Source organism: Carassius auratus, chromosome 15, assembly GCF_003368295.1.
Source record: "Carassius auratus strain Wakin chromosome 15, ASM336829v1, whole genome shotgun sequence".
Lineage (NCBI taxonomy): Eukaryota > Metazoa > Chordata > Actinopteri > Cypriniformes > Cyprinidae > Carassius > Carassius auratus.
The window spans coordinates 9,052,130-9,071,441 of NC_039257.1; the positions used below are offsets into that span (position 1 = coordinate 9,052,130).

A 19,312-nucleotide genomic window follows, 5' to 3' on the forward strand; every position below is an offset into this window, starting at 1 on the left:
CAGCACATATTGTAAACCCGTAAACAGGGAAGTTGCAGTAATGGACAGTGAAGAGCTTGTTTCCCACGACTCTCTTTCACCCCATCAGGAAGACACTGTTGTTTAGTCGAACCACACAGTTCTACTAAACAGTTGAATGACACTGTCGGCTCACATGTGTGTCCTGTAGAGTTTCAGATCTGAATCACGCCTCAAACTTTGGTTTGCCATTCATTTCATGAACTATTGAAGTGCAAAAACCAGCATGAGTGAAAATACCTATAAGGCACAGGTGTGTGTTTTTAAAGAACATCATATTTTTAAAAACAAGGATGAAAAACATGCTCTTAACCCTCAAGTTGTGTTCTGGTCATTTTGACCCGGAGAGGATTTTCTTTTTCTCTATTGTTTTTTCATTGGACTAATTTTTAATGACTTTGCTCACTCAGGGTATAACAATACATTTTTTTTTACTTTTTAGGGGATATTATTAGTAAATATTGTCTTTTGCATTTCTTTTTGGAATTGACTGATCTGAGCAATGATCTGAGCTTATGAACCTACATTTTTGAGTGAATATTGCCAAAATAATCCACCTTTTTTCACTCAAAGGTGCATAAGCTTAGATCAATGAGGTCTATAACAAGTTATTACATTATTGTATTTGACAGACACTTTTATCTGAAATGTTTATGCTTTCCCAGTAAAATGTGTTGTGTCATTATATATTGCTTATGTGGAACACAAAAGGATTTGTTCACAAACGATGTTCACATTTCTTATTCCTATATGGAAAACATCAGTAGCTTTCAAGCTGCAAATATGATAAAAGAGCACATTAAAAGTACCATAAAAGTAATCTATGCATATCTTTTTTGTGATTATTTCTCCTTTTTGAGTTTAACAGCTCCTGTTTACAATCCACTTTCAATGTATAAAAAAAGCAGAGTGAACATTCTGCCAAACTTTTATTTTTATTCTCCACGGAGGAAACTTATTCATACAGGTTTAGAGTAAAAGGACAAACCTACAGTCCAGTGGTAGCAATATGTGTACTGAAAGAGAGCACTGTAAAAACATTCTTCCACACGCACATACACAGTCTCTGAGTCAAATGAGCTTAATAGGTTTAACAGTCCAACATGGAAAAGACATTTTTCATCACAGTCATTTCACCACCGTACTGTTTAGCCATCAGCCTTCTGCTTTAAGGACTTCAAGTAGAAAATTTTAATTTTAGAAACTCTCAGACATTTTAGGAGCACAAACTACCATCTCAGCATAAAACCACAGGAGGAAAGCTGCTTTAGACAGAGCACACAAAAAAAATCTCTGACTAAACTTTAAGGTTTACTGTTAAGACAAGAACACGAAATCTCATTCACCTACTACTGTGTGTGAGGTGGCTTCAGTTTTCAAAGGCTCTTTGCTGTTATACAAGCAAAGTAACTTTTTTTATGTATATACAAATACGCTAACAATCCAAAATCTAGGTTCAGTAAGATTTTTTAATGTTTTTGAAATAATTATTTTATGCTTAGCAGGGTGAAATAGTCTTGGCATTGTGAAATATTATTATAATTTAAAACAACTGTTTACTGTTTTAATCAGAGCTGAGTTGATTACTTATGAATTGTAATCAGTTATTGATTACAGATTACATGACAAAATTTTTAGTCTGTAATATAATCTCTTAGATTACACATTTTTGGTAACGTAATCTGATTACTTTTGGATTACATTTAGATTACATTTGTGCTATCCTTTATTTGATAGGACATATATTGAATTATCCCTAATCTTGTACTCTTTTGACATATACAAGGAAAAAATATATTCCACAAAATATATTTAATTTACCAACAAGAACCACAATTGCTTCTTTTTCAAGTGCAATGTGTGGACAGTTAATACTTACAAAATACTGACACTAATGTGCCTTGCTGTTTGCTAGTAACACTGAATAAAACGTATAATTAATTACTTATAATTAAGTACATTTGGAAAACAGCTACACTACAAAAAACAATATTGAAAAACATGAAATTCACAGCAATATCACTGCTAGGTTAAATATTTAATCTAATAAAACACTAGAAGTGCATATGAATGTATCAATGAAAATCAAAACAAAAATAGCTACATTGCAAACATGAATTTTGAAAAAGACTAAAAAAGGAAGAAAAAAAGGAAATTTAGGAGAATCAATTAATTGTGAACAACTTATTACCATTGTGTAAATAAAAAGTAATTCTTATTATTAACAAAGTTGAAAACAGTTATGCTGCCTCATATTTTCTGAGAAAACTGTAAGACATTTATTTAGGATTATTTGATGAATGGAAGGTTTGAAAGAGTAGCATTCATTTCTAACATTATACATGTATTTACTGTTAATTTAATGCAGCCTTAAAGAAAAAAAAAAAACATATATAATTTCTTAAAAAAACAAAAAACAGCACCAAAATACTGACACCAGACTTTTAAAAGGTACCAGACACATGTCTAGAGGAACACATACAGCCACATTCTGCCTCATTCGACACCTAACAGTGTGAACACCTCACATATACTGTCAAAACAAACTGAGACAGGGAGAAACAAGTGAGAATCTAACAAACCAAAGTGACGTTTGCTTGCGAAAACTCCCTCTGCACTCACAGGTGGTGGACAGAGCGTGTCATGCATATGCATTAATGCACACAGCCTGACCCAAGAAACAACAGATCTAAAACAAAACCCATACATTTCAAGATATCAGAGACTTCAACCCCTTCAAACATGCACTAAAGACTCACCGTACTGGCAGCGCATTCCCTCGAACCCCTCCGGACACTGACAAAGCTGATCACCCGTCTCAGAGCACTTCCCACCATTAAAGCAGGTGCCAGAGGAACACACTCCTGTGGATAACACACACTATTCAGACACCCTTGACCCACAACACACACGTACAGTGTTATGATACTCACTATGCAGACAGCCTCTCTCTTCTCCCCTCTGCATCCACCCTGGGCAGCACCTATAGACAGTTTGCATCTCCATACTGTATGTCTGTCTATACACTGTATAATAGCCTGTCCTGAGACAGACGGGGGAGAAAGAGAGACGGAACTATAATGAACAGTTTCATTACTGATACAGGCCTAATAACCAAAAGACGATGACAAATGAGAAATAGCTACATATCGCCTAAATTAGCTACACGAACACAATATTTAAACAAAATAGACCAAAATATTTGAAAGCAAAAGATACTGAGGATATTGTTTATTTTATGCTCCGGAAATAACATAATTATAGGAATAGCTGTTGAAACTCGTGAAGCTTTTGGAATCTTTTCCGATTGCTGAACTACTTTTGACCTGGTAAGGCCTTAAACCGCGTCCATACCTGACAAAAACACTGAAAATCGGCAAAAAATCTGTGTCAATGAAAAGTCAATGGAAAGCATCTGCTGTGGTATTTTCCAAATTTGACTTTACTAAATGGAATGGGAGCGACTCTCCTAAAACCCACTGAATCTGATCTAAAAGATAATTGCTTAGGGGGAAAGAATCATAAGAGGCAATAGTTTAAGGGCCAATAGTTTAAACAGGGAAACAAAGTAAACAGTTGTTGTTTGAGTGTGTCTTACCTCCTCTCGTAGCCCATGCACCAGCGCTGAGAAGAGCAGCCCTGCCTCAACACCTTCAACATTCGCGTAAACGCCTGAACACATGGTTGCCTCACCCCCAACATAGACATCTCCTGCTCCTCACACACATTCGGCCTGAGAAATAGTGAAAATTATATCTTTAAAAAACCCATAGAACCTAAAAGAATAGTTCACCCAGAAATGAAAATTTGCTGAAAATGTACTTAACCTAAGGCCATCCCAGATGTGGATTCGTTTGTTTCTTCATTGGAACAGATTTGGTACCCATTCACTGCACAGGATCCATTGGTGAATGCTACATTTCTCCAAATATGTTCCAATGAAGAAACACACTCATCTTGGATGGACTGAAGATAAGTACATTTTCAACCAATTTTCAATGTTGGTTGAATTTTTTTTACGACCGTCTCAAGTTCTGTCTCAAATTGATGGCCTGATCCAATTTTGGTCTTCCTCTGTTTGGTTATGTAATGTTGCATGGATTGTTGCATAGCAGTTCGCTGTGAAATCCAGACCAGTGAGGGCACATTAAGGGTAAATTGATTGCACATAGAGAGTGCTCGTGAGCACTATAAAACAAATGCAATAACATGAAAAATAAAGTCTTATTTGGGACAGGCCCTTAGACTTTGAACATCAGAACTCCTTCTTTAGTGATGATGTCATAATTACCCATCTTGTTCACATGCTAAACAAAAGCATTGTTCATTTTAACCTAAATGCTCACAGAAGAACACGTATGTATGTGGGTCAACATATGTGTACCCCTATGGTCAGCTGAGAGTATGCAGACTTACGGATAGTAATATAAGTTAATTTGTGCAAGAATGTAACCAGATAAGGACTTGAGGACTAAATGTAATAATTACAAATCCTAAATAATGGACAAAGGGAAAGTTGGCTTTTTAGTGTAAAATCTGTGCTGGTTCTTGATGTTCTGCATTTGTTTATTATGTCACTACAAGGATATGTAGGAAAAACTTGGGCTCTTATCATTTTATGGCACTATGAGCCATTATAATAAATCAAAAATATTCTTTTAGATCTTGGGGTTGCAGAAACAGCACGTTTTAGGATGTTGACACAATGTTCTCCCGGCTTGTAAAGTCTGATGCTCCAAGAACACGTTGAACCACATGTTCAAGATCCAAATGATCATTTGCACCAACAAGCATTTAACTAGTTATATTTAAAATATTAATATACAAATAATAAAATAACAGACAAATCCTACCGCTGATATATAATATAATATACCTGAATATTTACATATTTAGGGGTAATTTTGGTCCTAAGGTATAGCTAAGTACATACACACTGAACTTTTCTTCACTTCTCTTAACAGCCATATCTGTCAGGAGCTTTTCCCTGATTTAAAACTTTCTTATGGTTGTCCAAAGTTTAGAGCAGCCTATCCACAGCTCAGAGTATGGAATATTGCTGGGAATGCATTTCACATTCATAAATAAATCAGGATATTGCAGAATGATTTGTTATAATCCATCTGTGACAGTCTGCTTCTTAAATTCTTGATTTTAGTTTCATAGACTGAGTGTGGTGAGTCTGGGCTCTGCCTCAGAGGGTCCTGTTCTCTCTCAGGTTGCTTCCTATGACCATCTGGGCTTAATAAAACACATCCTGAGTTCATTAGGGGGCTCGCAGATAAACTGCACAGTCACACACCGGATCAGCCCTGGAGTTAGTGTGTCAGAGACTCAGGGAGGCGTTGATTCACTGGCCTTAGTCACGCTTAACATATTTACACATTCTTACAGTGCAGTATTTGAGTCCATTTGGAAAAATACATTTTGTTTAGATAAACATAACATATATATATACAAATTCAAAATATGATAATCAAGTGTTTACAAAATAAATTATTTCAATTCATGATCATTTATTTTTGAATATCATTTCACATTTCAAATGGCACTTTTGGCGACACCTAGAGAGCAAATAAATCACTACAGAAATAACGCATTATTTACTTAATTGTATATTTGATTATTTGATTAATTGTTCGTGAACCTTCCAAATTATTGTGCTATACCAAAACAAAGAGCTAACAATAAGAAACCAAATTAATTAATTATTGTTTGTTATTATTAATAATGGAAATATGGAACTAATTAAATAATTAGTAGGCTATGTATTGTTATTTGAATAGTAATTTGAAAACTGACAGATAAACATTTCATAAGCAAAATGGTTTCAGTTGTTAAATTTTCTTACATTTTTACTAAAATATACCATGCATGTTCTGTGTAAAAAAAGGAACATTTGTACATGTGTAAAACAAAACAAACTGTGTTTTATTTAAAAATAATCAAAGAAAGTGATTATTTTAAAAATAAAACACAGTTTATTTTGTTTTACACATGTTGAAATTATCTTTCAGATTAGAATTTCACTTACACGACTTTTGGGCCCACAAAACATGATAAAAAACAAATGTCCGCTAATATAACTCACATGTCGGGCTGCAGGTCCAGTGATGCTGCGCCGTTCAGAGACACGATCAAACAGCAGAGCACAAGCGCCACGGAGTAGCACATCGTTTACAGCATCCACATGCAGCAAACAGTCTTCAGGACTTGTGGTCAGCAGGTTTCAGGGGCCCACCGTCCACTTTAAAGTGTCTGATCACTTCATTATACACAAGTAAGGTGCTGCAGGTAATAACTTTATGAAAGCATTAACGCTTTTTTCTTTGCATCGACATCCTAGAAGTCCTGGAGCGGGTATCCTCAACTGGGAGCAAACTGAGACAGACTGGACAATCGCTCAGCGCTCTTCTAAGCACACACACACACACACACACACACACACACACACGCATACGCGCACCCGCTAGGGGCCACGATGGAAACATGACGCCCCATAAAATTGAATTTTTTTTCATTGTGCTATTTACCATTTAACACAATTTAACGCGTCTAATCAGCTGGTGGACCGTGCTTTTTTAATGTATTCAAAAAGTAAATGAAACTTAAACTTAGCCTATAGAAATACTTATTTAAAAAAAAAATCCATCACAGTTGTAATTTGTGTATTTCCAGTTTGGTTGCTGAGGTAATGCAACCTACAATACACTTTAACTAAAAATGATTTACAGAATATGATAAATAAGAAACTTTCACCAGAAGAGAAAGTGAAAAACGCGTGACTTTTAAATGATATGCAGAGAGACTTTTATTTTGAAAATAATTTATTGAGCTATTTTGGTTTAACAGCGTCCGCCAGCTTCACTCATGTCTGGGTTGATTTGCCCTGTGCTGTACTGCTAGATGATTGTCTATTTCTAAAAAATAAATAAAAATAAACACACACACAAAATAATCGCATTTTACGAGAGCATTTCACTTGACCGTGTCTAATCGCTCGGCGGATCTGATCTCGGTGAAGGTATGTGTCTGAAAGATTTGTTGTGTGGTTTTCGGTCACGCTTTGGCCCTTTATCAGCTGTCATTAATGTAACGTTACTCTGGGGAACTGATGTGCTCATCATCTATTTCCGCAGTTTTCATGGCCCAAACATGGTACGTTAAAGTACTAAACCTTGTTATGTTTTTTCTGTTTGTTTTGAATTGATCCACACAAACATTCAAAACAAAATATTTCAAGCGCTTTTACTGTAGTACTGCTGCTGATGTCAGTGCTGCCTTGTTTCCAGCATAAATCAAACCAAAAACGCCCATATTGATGTTGTTTTTTGTTGTTTGACTTTCTGAAACACAATCTACAATAGCATTAAGTAGGCATGCTCTCTAAGAGATTAAACTTTGGAGCAGCCGGTTTATTCAGTGGCATATAAATAGTTGATCTCATGATCCAGCCACAAGATAAAGATGAAGGCTGCTTTCCTTTCTGTGCTTCCTTTTATCCTGAGGATCTGGGCATGACTGTGGGTGCATTGGGTATTTAACTATATTACATAAATGTGGTATTATTTAGTTACCACACAACCAAGCTTACAGTCTTATGAGCTCATTTTTTGGATTGGGGTAAATGTCACAGGCCAGGTAGGACACAACCTGTGATTCCGGTTTTTGCTGTATGAGAGATTCTGATGCATGATTTGCTGTTTGGAACTATTTAGTTTTCTAATTGGGATGGAAATATAAGAGATCAACTTAGGATTTTATTATTATTATTATTTTTTATTTTTTTTTGGACTAAGCATAACAAAACTAGACCTTTTAGAACTAGTGTTGTTATTGTGAACTGAAACTAAAACTATTGTTAATTGCTTTTGGTAATTTAAATAAAACGTAATTAAAAAAAAGTAAAATGAGGAATGCTGCCTTGGCAATAAATGAGAAAAAATAATAAATTGTATTATAATTATAAATTAAATGAAGTACTAAAATGTACTAAAACTGATAGATTAAAACATAATAGATATATATATAAAAAAAATACAAATTACAAAAGCACATTACAAAATTACTAACAATTTAATTAAGATGAAAACAAAAATAAAAGTGAGTGTAAAATACTAATAAATGCTATAATAGTAAAAAGATCATACTAAAACAATAAAAATAACATTGATAACCTTTGCAATAAAATGCAATATGGATACAAAGTATGGGATTGTAATCTGGCTCCTAATCTGGGCTGCATTTCTCAAGAGCATTGTAAAATAAATTGATTGTAGAGAACATTGGGAAGGGATTAAAAGAAGATTTTAAGTAAAGAAGGAATTAAAAGAACACATTAAAACATTGTGTGCAACTGTGCATTCATTAAAACTGTTTTTGATTCTTAGAGGTTTCCTATTTGATTGGTTTCAATGCCCTCCTCCTCTTTTCCCTGTAGATGAATGGAGCGGCGTTCCCCTCTCCCACAACCGAGATGGCGGAGATGAACCGGATCCACTATGAGCTGGAGTACACCGAGGGCATCAGTCAGAGGATGCGTATTCCTGATCAGCTCAAAGTGGCTCCGTATGAGTCTGAAGAGCAGGATCTTCCAGAACATAAGACGCTCCACACGGCAATGATGCACGTTCCTGAGAGAATCATGGTGGCAGGTACGAGATGGAAAGATCTTTGCACATTAAAGTGAGATATAGTGCAGCGATGATGTTTTTTTGTACTAGGCCAACCAAGAAGTTCACATCACCTTGGGCTGCGTTTCCCAAAAGCATCATAACCATAAACTGATCATAGCTCCATTGGTGACAACTGGTTCTGTGATCATCTTAGGCTTGCGATGCTTTTGGGAAAATTTTGGATTATTGCAGAAAATAGGTCCTGTGACCAACAAAAGTTCATGATACTTTTGGAGAAAAAAAAAAATGTTTTATGTAAAAACAAAAATGATACATGTTTGACCAATTGTCAAAGGGCTATCTGATCTAGGGCTGCACGATTATGACCGAAATCATAATTGTCGATTATTCTCTTGAAATTTGTAATTGTGATTATTAATTATGATTATCACAATTTCCATTGAATGTTGTTTATACCATTTCTTGATGCAGCTGCAAGCCGTATTTTTATATGAAAATAAACAAGCTGAAAACACTCTAACTGAAAAACCTTTAGTGCTTTTCTATAGTTAATTAGACTCAAATGTCAACTATACTGTATATCGGATTGGTTTCTTCTTTAAATTATAAAAAAGTACAAATATGAATGGTATTCTAATGTTATACTAAAATTAAAATAATGGTAAAAATGATTAAGATAACATGTAGAAAGAAAAAAACGCATCATAAGCAAGCAGAATAACATGAGTGGACTTTGAACGATTAGGAAATTGTGGCATCCATAATTGTAATCGCGATTAGAAATTCGATTAATTGTGCAGCCCTAATCCGATTATTTCCTCAATCTTTTTTTTTTGTTAGGAGATAGTGATGACATGCAGTTTCCCAGAGATCTAGACCTCATCCAGTCCACCCAGCTGGAGTCAACACTGTCCCTCAAGACACCACCTCGGGTCCTGACGCTCAACGAAAGGCCCATCGACTTCCTCGGAATGGAGCAGCCGAGCTCCGCCAGTCAGCCCAGCAAAGAAGTAAGTGGGACAGACCAAATTTAGCAAGACGGAAACTTTGTAAATGTGACCGGTAACTAGCATCGCTGAAAAAAAGAACAACAGTGTGTCAGCTTTGGTTTAGTAAAATGAGGAACACCTCTCCACTTTCGTTTTCTCTGTTTCACACAGGCGCGCACGCAATCCAGGACACGTAGAGAGCGCTCGGTCAGCGACAACACAGGTGTGCAACACAATGGCCAGCTCGCCAGAAACGACTCCATGTGAGTGCAAAGCCACAAACACACACACACTCATACTTCAGTTTTCACCTCTGACCCTCTCACTCCATTATGTGTTTTTTCCTCCTCCCCGGTGTCTCTCTTTCTCCCTTCATGGTGTTGACTCAAAGTGGGTGAGTTAGAACCATGCATGTATATTGTGAAGTTTCACGCACTTTGAGTTTGGCTTTTGTGCTGTTTTAACCCTTAGTGCATGTTGTTGCATGTACAGGAGTGGCATGATCACACATGTCAGTTATTGCTCGAGACCAATTTTATCACATCTTGTGATATTGGTCAGTGTAGTTTAGAGTTGCTTTGTCAGTCGTGACTGCTTGACAGCTCTTTTCTACTCTATTGTTCTCTATTCTATTCTAATGAATGGCCACTCCTGGCATTGAGAAGCTGTTCACACGGTGGGTTTGTACTTAAAAAAACAGATCAGTCATTCTCCTTCAACCAGTTGTTTGGTTGTTCTGACATGGTGTTTTCTGATTGGCTGGTCTGTAAAAGTATGTAAACCCACCATTGACCAGCAACTCTTTTTATTTTTTTAGATCCCAATAAAATGAAGACTAGTACATCTTCTAAATGCGTCACATCCATCAGCCAAACTGTGTTTTCTTAAATTTTAATCTTAATTTAGTTTTAGTAAAAAACTAAATTTTAACAAAATGATAACATACTAATATATTATAACATGTGCACACTACCGTTTTAAAAGTTTGGGGTCAGTACATAAGAGATTTTTAATTTAAATAATTTAACTTAGAAAGAATGCATTAAATTTATCAAAAGTGACTGTTAAAATATTTATAGTGATTTCTATTTTTTTAAAGTTATGTTATATTTATCAAAGAATCCTCAAACAAAAGCATCACAGTTTCTATGAAAAAAATTGAGCAGTACATCTGTTTACAACACTGATAATAATCAGCATATTAGAATGATTTCTGAAGGATCATGTGACGCTGCTGGAAATTCAGCTTTGAATCACAGGAATAAATTACATTTTAAAATATAAAAATAGAAAATCTCTCTAACTGTATTTTAATTAAATAAATGCATGCTTGGTGAGCATAAGAGACTCAAATATAAAAATCCTACCGACCCTGAACTTTTGAATTGTAGTGTATTTAATTATTTAACCAAATTAACTAATACAATTGCAAGAAACAAAATTAACTAAATGAATTAACAGTACACAAAATCATCAATACACTTGTTCACTGTTACTGCAGTAATTAATTACACACAACCTGTCAAGAACCTGTCCAAGTCTTATTTTTCCTTAAAAAAAGAAAAGAAAGAACAAACTTATATTTCCTTAAAGATAACAAAGCTTATTTTTTAAATAGTTTTTTAAATAATTCAAAGGATACTATACAATAACAATAAAAAATATATATATATATATATATATATATATATATATATATATATATATATATATATATATATATATTCCATACAGATTATAAAATAACAAAAAAATGGAAATATGATGCATGAATATATGTGCTTAATTTATAATAAATAAATACATTTAAAAATCCATCCTTTTTTTTTGTTTTTTTTTATTTATTTTTTTTAGAAATCTGAGGCTGGTGAAATGTGACGTGGACATGAGATTCACCTAACAAATGCCTGAGCTGTTTTTGATGAGCACTATTTTTAAAGCAGACCACTTCATGGATCTCCGAGATGAAGTTGTGTCTGTTTGGATTAGTGTAGATGGATTCTGTGGTTCAGTAAACAGCCTCATCGTTAGTCTGATGTCGGATCAGCCGTTTCAAATCTGCTTTTGAGGTTGTGATACTCAGAGACTGCTTTGTGTGTTTGTGTCGTTAAAACGATGAGAGTTTGCTTGTTCGGGCTTGTGACCATTTGTATATATGGTGAGGCTGTTGCCCATCTCTTGCAAGTCTTTATTTTCTTCCTCCGACTTCGATTTCATTCTTTCTCCTTTTCTTTCTTTCTTTCTTAAACCTCAAATTTGTTTGACTTTCTCTCTCACTTGTATCTTCTACTTTTCCTCTCTTGTTCTTTCGTTACCTCTCTCTTTCTCTGTGGTTTGGTCAGTATGACTTCCTCTCCCTCTGCTGCATTGCGCACTATGGCTCCTCTCAGCGGTGCAGAGGATGGATATAACCTCTTCAGCGCCCGCGGCGTCCTTTCCTTCATCCAGTCAACCACACGTCGGGCCTACCAGCAGGTCCTTGAGGTCCTGGACGAGAACCAGCGCAGGTGACCTTTGAATCTGCCCTGAGTGACTGACTTTTGGCCAAATTAGCTGTTGCTTCACCGAGTAACTAATCAGATTAATCCAGGAACAAAGTCCTCTACGACTGATAGAGGTTCACGTGTCATTCTGATAACAAACTCATTTGGAGAGAAAATGCACTGACAGACAAACAATTCTCCTTTCAACTGCTAAGCACAAAACCCTACATAATAAAAGTTTAGGAGGTAGTTTGCTAAAGGACAGTTTTATCCCAGTGTTGTTTGCTGTTGGATGTGGTCACGCTGCTTTCTTAAACTCCATTTCTTTCTCAGCCTCGCGTTTTTTTTTTTTTTTATGTTTAGCATGAGTAAAATTGTGCACAAAATTATATTTTTTTCCTCTTTTTTTTTTGGAAGCCTTTCTTTTTCCCCTGAGCTTTTAGATTTCAGTTAAATTTATACACAAGCAGTTTGTTGCATTGCTTTATAGTTTATAAAGAAATGTTTGTTATTTACAAGTTTAATCTATACTGACAGCATTTGTGGCTTAATTTCTTTTTTTATCATTTGATTTAAATTACACATCTGTATTTCTGGTTACACAAGAACTTACTTATTATATTTTACTACTGTATTATTCCTTCAGATATACACAGAAACACATTGATTTGATCAAAAATATAGAAAAAAGTAAAATGGTGAAATAATATTACAATTTGAAGTAACTGTTGTATTAACATTTTAAAATGTAATTTATTTCTGTGATGTAATTTATTTAGCAAATGTAATTTAGGCTGAATTTCTTGCAGCCATTAGTTACTCCAGTCTTCTGTGTCATGTGATCCTTCAGATATCATTTTAAGATGCTGATTTCCTGCCAAAGACACATCTCTTATTATCATTGTTTAAAACAGTTGTTGTTGTTTTTTTTTTGGTAAACGATATTATGCCACAGATGCTGTGAAACAGCCTTAAATTGAATACAGGACAAACCTTTTAAATGTGGTTTCTGAGCACCTGCACAGACGGTATTCATGAGCTCATTTCCTGTGCCCTGTGCCCTGTGCCCTGCTTGGCTCTAATTAGTAGAATGGCATTAACTTCAGTTCCACTAAACTCAACTGTAGGTTTGTGCAAAACCACTGTCTGAAAATGAGGCTACATTTTTTGTATTTACGTCTGTGCAGTTGGCTGGTTTACCATAAAATCATAATTTCTTTAGCAAGGTTTATTTGATTAGAAAATGTTGACATGGTTTGTGAGAGAAAGACCACCTGCAGTAGTTATATACATATTATATACCAACCAGTTGAAGTGCGTGTTATTAAAGTTGTCTGTCTTTCTGTCTGTCTATGTCTTCTTTTGTCCTTTCCCTCTCTCACTTTCTCCATATCCGCTTCTCAGCAAGCCATCTCTTAGAGGGGGTTCAATCCTCTCAAACCCCCAGCATGAGAACAGGTAACTTCCTCTCGTCTCTTCCCTCGCATCTGTTTTTTTCCTCTCTATTTGTTTTTTTCTCTGTCCTCTCAATACAAACTCAATGTCTTATGAAATGGAATAATGTTTTTGACAGGCATGCCCTGGCCACACTGGACTCGACTCTGGAGGGAGCAGCAGACGACATGGCTGTTGTGGACGCCACGTCTCTCCGCAGACAGGTAGCATTCTGCTCTTTAATATTGTAGAGGGTTTTTAAAAAAAATTAATGTAAAAGACACATTTTCACAAATTAAAGACACTGCCATTCAAATTTAAATGAGTCTCTTAGGCTTACCAAGGCTGCATTTGTTTGATCAAAAATACAAAACAGTACAAAAAAGTTTTGTTATATATTTTAACATTTTAAATGATTTTACTCACACTCTTGATCAATGTACTGTATCCTTGCTTAAAGTATTAATTTCTTTCAGTAAAATCTTACTGACCCCAAATCTTTAAACGGCAGTGTGTGCAATTATGCATTTCTTATTTTTTTTATGTCATTACAAAAAATGAGATGGTGGATAGGAGATTCATGTAAAAGGAAGCGCTTTGAGTGCTTAGAAAAGCGCTATAAAAATGTAAGGAATTATTATTATTATTGTTACAGATTGTCAAACTGAACCGGCGTTTGCAGCTCTTGGAGGAGGAAAACAAAGAGAGAGTCAAGCGAGAAATGATCATGTATTCCATCACTGTAGCTTTCTGGGTTATCAACAGCTGGGTCTGGTTCCGTCGCTGAAGCTACATGGACTCTGCAATGTGGGAGGGGCCAAATCAAAACTCCGCCCCTCTGTTCTATGTGTCAAACCTTAGCCTTATTTTTTTATGGCTAAAAAGTTTTATTTTCTTCACAGTAAGAGCAGTAAAGTCAGAGATGGCTTTTGTGTTGTGTGTTTTGGGTTTGTCTGTCTGGTTTCATTTTATTGTTATAAATATGTATTTATACTGTACAAATGTTCTTTTTCTTGGTTTTGTACATTTTTAATTACTTTAGTTTTTTTTTTTTTTTTTGGCATAAGTCAAGCATGAACCAGATGTATGTATTACTTCACTTCTCTTTGAGCTTTGGGTGTAATCATTTATTTTTCCATGGGATTACAAATAAGTATAATATTATGTCAACTTTTACAAAGACCAATGGAATGCACTGATTTGGCATAGTCAAAAGAAGAGCATATAATATTAAATAATAAGAATATTTACGGACTGTTGTGATTTTAGGTACATTATGTACATCTGTATGTTACTTGCATCGACATAGAAACCATACTTGTTAAGTGCAAGTTTAGTCCTGGTCATAATTTATGTACATTATTGTAATATGCTGATGTTGTTATTTCTGCTCGTTTTCAGCAGGATATTGCTAAAATGATTCACATTCACACTCACAGAGCCATGAACATTGTATTACAAACGCTTTTATTTGAATAAATGACAACAGTAGTGAACTGCACTCTTATCTTGTCTGCTCTTAATCTTCTGGATTTGTTTGTTTGTTTAATTTCTGAAGATGGAGTATCATATTTGGTCTTAAGCATGACAGATTAAAAGTAAAAAAAATATATATATATATATATATATATATATATATATATATATATATATATATATATATATATATATATATATATATATATATAAATGTGTGTGTGTACTTAGTTTTATTTTAGTATTTATTTTTATACTATTATAGTATTTATTAATATTGTTTTAAAACTTTAATTTATTCATTTTTTAGGTTTGGAGGTGATTCTGACTTTTTTTTTTTTTCATTTTTCATATAGATTTAATTATATTAATTTCAGTTTATTTGTCGTAACTGTTCATTTAGTTGCCAAAGCAGTGTTTTTAATTTTAAGTTTTTTATCTAATATTTATATATTTTTGCCTTTTTTATTTTTTGTATTTCATATAATAATTATGTATTAATTTATTTCAGCTTTATTACATTTACCAAATATTTTTATATAGTTTTATTAAACAAATAACAACACTAGAATTTATGTTAAGTATCAATGGTTATTCATGCTTTTTATTTTGTACTAATAGGTAACTGCCATATTGATGATTATTAAAAAATAAATCTATAACACAACCTCGGGTAATTTTAATCAGTTTTGGCGGCTTTGTAAACTTAATAGTTATGGAGTCCACCTTTACAAACAGCACAACCGCAGTGCTCCGGACACGTGGCGGCGCTGTGGACAGCTTCCCTCTCGCTCTCCGTCGCTCTTTCGCGGACAGCGCACAGTGCGCAGTGTCAAGTCGCGGCTGTCATGGCGGCGTGCAGGGCGCTCGTGAGTCGCGCTGTATTACCTCTGCATTTCCATAATGTTTGCAGAGGAGTTATGCTCACACATATCAGAGAGAAGAAGAGATGGATGAAGGCTTACACGCTCATCATGGAGAGGAAGAGAAAGATGGAGGGACCTCCACCTCCAAAGCAGCGGTCAGTGGAACATCTCAAGGCCACTTGTATTAATTAACACGTTTATTAATACTACTGATCGAGGAATAGTGGCATTGATAAACCCATTGTATCGAGGAATAGTGGCATTGTAGTTCACCCAAAAATCATGTACTCATGTATAAACAAAACTTTAATGATATCAAATAAATTTCACACCTTTCTCTGTGTGTGTGTGTGTGTGTGTGTGTGTGTGTGTGTGTGTTTTTGTGTGTGTTTGTGTGTACTTGTTTATGGTACATTGTGGGGAGCAGCCTGTTTTTCCCAGGAGGGGAAAATTGTTTTTAAAAATAGTAAATTATGTTTATCTGAAAATGTAACATTGCAAACTAGTTTACTGTATGGGTAGGTTTAGGGTTAAGGGATAGAAAATATTGTTTGATTAGTATAAAAGTAATAGAAGTCTATGGAAAGTCCCAACAATTCACAGAAACACAAACGTGTGGGTGTGTAGGGCTGTGTGTTATTTCATTTGCACCTCTTTAACCCTCTTTTCTCTTCCCATCAGCTCCCAGCAGCCAAACTTTGATTATAATGCTGAAGTGGAGGCTTTCAGCGCCCGACTGCAGGAGAGTTTCTCTATGGAGCTTCTGAAGACGGCGTTTGTGAACACGTGTTACCTGCGATCTGAGGAGGAGAGGAGACTAGCACTGGGCCTTGATTTAGAGACGACCGCCCTCAACCTGAAAGACAACGGCGAGCTGTGTGTGCACGGTCAACAGTTCACAAAGGTGAGAACACTGATGAGTCTCATGCTCAAATATTGGTATGATATTCACATTCCTCTCTTTCCATTGTTTTGTACAGGGTTTCCTCAATGACTGGTGCAGGGGCAGCTTTCCCAGCCTCCCAGAGGAGGGTGTGGCAGCCGTCGTAGGCCACCTGACAGGGTCGGAGGTCATGTGTCACGTCGCACGGAACCTCGCATTGGAGGATTTGACGATGAGTGCAGAGTTTCCTGTTCCAGATGAAACCCTGCAAGGAACATTCTTCGCTGTGATTGGTGCTCTGGAGCAGAGCAGCGGTCCTGTGCGAGCCGGGCTTTTCATTAGAGTAAGACAAGAGTCCTCTAAAGTTAACTTTTCAGGTTTTTATTTTTTATAAAATTATTTATAATAGTTGTTTGTATATAGAAATTGTTATATATTATTTATGTGTGTGTGAGTGAAATAACATTAATAAAATTATAGAATGTTTATATGTTATTGTATATTTTTGATTGTTATGATATATTTTAAGATTTTTACCAAGAAAGCATTTACCTGGCCAGTAAAACAGCAAAACAGTAACATTATGATTATGTCATTATAATGATAATAATTGTATATTTGTTTAATTTTAGAGTGAGATAGATATATAAATTATGATCGTGGAAATATATATATATATATATATATATATATATATATATATATATATATATATATATATATATATATATATATATATATATATCAATTTTTTTGTTTGTTTTCTGATTGGTTACTGCTGCACTTTGGGCGGCACTCTTGAGCTCTGATGGCAACAGCATGCGGTCCAAAGTATAGAAGTGAGAAGAGAGAAACATGATTCACTGGCATTTCATAAGCACAGCATTATAATTAGAAGTTTATAGAATTGAAATCTATAGTAAATTCTGTCTGCTTTCCTTACCCGTGTTTCAGCGCGCAGTCATGAAAGCGCATCACGGAGTGAGCTCTCTCACACTATAGTGCATAACTTAAAGTTCACTGGCATTTGCATACTTTTGTGCAGATACAAGCTGTAATTTTATGTCTATGTTATGTACCTAAGTTATCTCATTAATACCATAGGATGTGTCATAAAACAGGTTTCAGTTTATTGGCGTAAAGTCACTTTTCTGAAGTCATGACTGCTCTTTTTTTTTTTTTTGTAAACCTATCGATGATCGAAATGAGAAATTTCCAAAAATGCCCATCCCTATATATTACATTATAAAATATCATACAGTGTTACAGACTCTTTGTGCACTTGTAGATTCATCTGTTGTGTGTGTGATTTGCAGGATTTCCTGGTGAGTCAACTAATAGGGAAAGATCTGTTTGACATGTGGAAAGTGGTTGATCCCATGGGGCTGCTGGTTAAAGAACTGACCCGTAAAGGTATAGGTCTACCCGAGCCCCGTCTCATCCGGTCTGCTGGCGCCAGTACTGTCCTCCCTCTCTATTTCATCGGGCTTTACAGGTATTACACGCGGGTTAATAAGCTGCATGAGGTCATTGGTAATTTTGCTGATAAGTTAGTAACAGAAAATGAACATTTACAAAGCATTGTATGCTGTCACACTGCTATGTATCTAAACCCTGATCTATATTATCCACAGTCTGTAAATAAAGCTCTAGTTGATTAATATGAAGTGTCATTTCAGGGTCGAGTCAGATATATTCTTGTCTCTACTCCAGGAAGCAATTTCAGACACTGCTATGGCAAATAATCAATACTCTTCTCAGTTTAGATTTTGATTGATTTTTAAATTGGCAAATCTATTTTTGTGTCAGTGAGTGTAAGCTGCTGGCTCAGGGTCCAGGCGAGACTGTCCTAGCAGCCGAAGAGGAGGCAGCGCGCGTGGCTCTGAGGAAACTGTACGGCTTCACTGAGAACCGCAGACCGTGGGACTTCACTGCCCCCGGCGAGAAGCTTCAGAAGCCCAGCGTGCAGGCTCTCACCAGCGGATAACTGACAGACTTCAGAGCTCAATGTGATGTACTGTGGCTTGAAGAGCAGATTCCAGTGGGACACTTTTTGAACAGCCAAAATATGTACATATTCATTATCATCTGCTTATTTACGTTGAAATTTGATTTCAATTGCTGAAATGTGTCTGTCGGGTCACTTGAGTCCAATTTAATATCCCTGAAATAAGACTGAAACTCTTTATGTACCAGTTACTATGATAATTAAAAACATCATATACATCTATCTGCATGTGCACGCTCTTTAGATATTATTTCATTTATTTCTGCATATTGATGATGTGTATAAATGGTAAGCTTCGTTGCTTATCAAAGTTCTGAACACAATGTTCCATTTGAAGTGTTCCGTCTGAATAGAACTTTTTGTGTTGTCATGGAGACTGGTTTTGCACAGTGGTTCTAAGTTGGTCACCGTAAAGATGTTTGACTCATCTTATCAGCAGATTCTGAGTTGGCCAAGCACAAGTGGTGATTAGAAATCCAGATAACTGCTCTTCTGTAATGTTTGAAGATTTTTATCTTA

The 19,312-nt window shown here is 35.4% G+C and overlaps 3 protein-coding genes across 8 annotated transcripts in view; 2 read left to right on the forward strand and 1 right to left on the reverse strand.

The window, feature by feature from the left end:
• Positions 1-6,449, reverse strand: part of egfem1 (EGF-like and EMI domain containing 1) — a 45,802-nt gene extending 39,353 nt beyond the window's left edge. Inside the window, exons 1-4 of one of the 2 annotated variants that reach the window (XM_026282117.1) lie at positions 6,110-6,449; positions 3,617-3,751; positions 2,952-3,061; positions 2,778-2,882 (exon numbers count right to left, since the gene is read on the reverse strand). In XM_026282117.1, the coding sequence (XP_026137902.1) occupies positions 2,778-2,882; positions 2,952-3,061; positions 3,617-3,751; positions 6,110-6,192 (433 nt within the window). In that variant the 5' untranslated portion in view covers positions 6,193-6,449. The remainder of the gene's footprint in view (positions 1-2,777; positions 2,883-2,951; positions 3,062-3,616; positions 3,752-6,109) is intronic. The other variant, XM_026282116.1, reaches the window with a different exon arrangement.
• A 421-nt stretch (positions 6,450-6,870) lies between these two features.
• On the forward strand, positions 6,871-15,061 carry mffa (mitochondrial fission factor a). 5 transcript variants are annotated; one of them, XM_026282118.1, is made up of 9 exons: positions 6,871-7,042; positions 8,459-8,672; positions 9,495-9,664; positions 9,815-9,906; positions 10,035-10,037; positions 11,986-12,150; positions 13,531-13,584; positions 13,700-13,784; positions 14,216-15,061. In XM_026282118.1, exons 2-9 carry the CDS (start codon positions 8,459-8,461, stop codon positions 14,345-14,347), a joined length of 915 nt encoding a protein of 304 aa, XP_026137903.1. In that variant the 5' UTR covers positions 6,871-7,042; the 3' UTR covers positions 14,348-15,061. The 5 variants fall into 5 exon arrangements, with proteins under 5 accessions (XP_026137903.1, XP_026137905.1, XP_026137904.1 ...); XM_026282120.1 differs by lacking the exon at positions 11,986-12,150; XM_026282119.1 differs by lacking the exon at positions 10,035-10,037.
• An 823-nt stretch (positions 15,062-15,884) lies between these two features.
• On the forward strand, positions 15,885-19,167 carry mrpl44 (mitochondrial ribosomal protein L44). The gene is made up of 5 exons (XM_026282123.1): positions 15,885-16,057; positions 16,584-16,806; positions 16,883-17,128; positions 18,102-18,280; positions 18,595-19,167. Exons 1-5 carry the CDS (start codon positions 15,885-15,887, stop codon positions 18,770-18,772), a joined length of 999 nt encoding a protein of 332 aa, XP_026137908.1. The 3' UTR covers positions 18,773-19,167.
• The last annotated feature ends 145 nt before the right edge of the window (positions 19,168-19,312 follow it).

What these genes read in the sequence shown, in the direction of transcription:
- mffa (XM_026282118.1), top strand. Translation starts at nt 8,459, where the DNA reads ATGAATGGAGCGGCGTTCCCCTCTCCCACAACCGAGATGGCGGAGATG. An exon ending in CCAGTCAGCCCAGCAAAGAA is followed by an intron (nt 9,665 to 9,814) that starts GTAAGTGGGACA and finishes TGTTTCACACAG; the next exon opens with GCGCGCACGCAATCCAGGAC. An exon ending in AACCCCCAGCATGAGAACAG is followed by an intron (nt 13,585 to 13,699) that starts GTAACTTCCTCT and finishes TGTTTTTGACAG; the next exon opens with GCATGCCCTGGCCACACTGG.
- mrpl44 (XM_026282123.1), top strand. Translation starts at nt 15,885, where the DNA reads ATGGCGGCGTGCAGGGCGCTCGTGAGTCGCGCTGTATTACCTCTGCAT. An exon ending in CCTCCACCTCCAAAGCAGCG is followed by an intron (nt 16,058 to 16,583) that starts GTCAGTGGAACA and finishes TCTTCCCATCAG; the next exon opens with CTCCCAGCAGCCAAACTTTG. An exon ending in TATTTCATCGGGCTTTACAG is followed by an intron (nt 18,281 to 18,594) that starts GTATTACACGCG and finishes TTTTTGTGTCAG; the next exon opens with TGAGTGTAAGCTGCTGGCTC.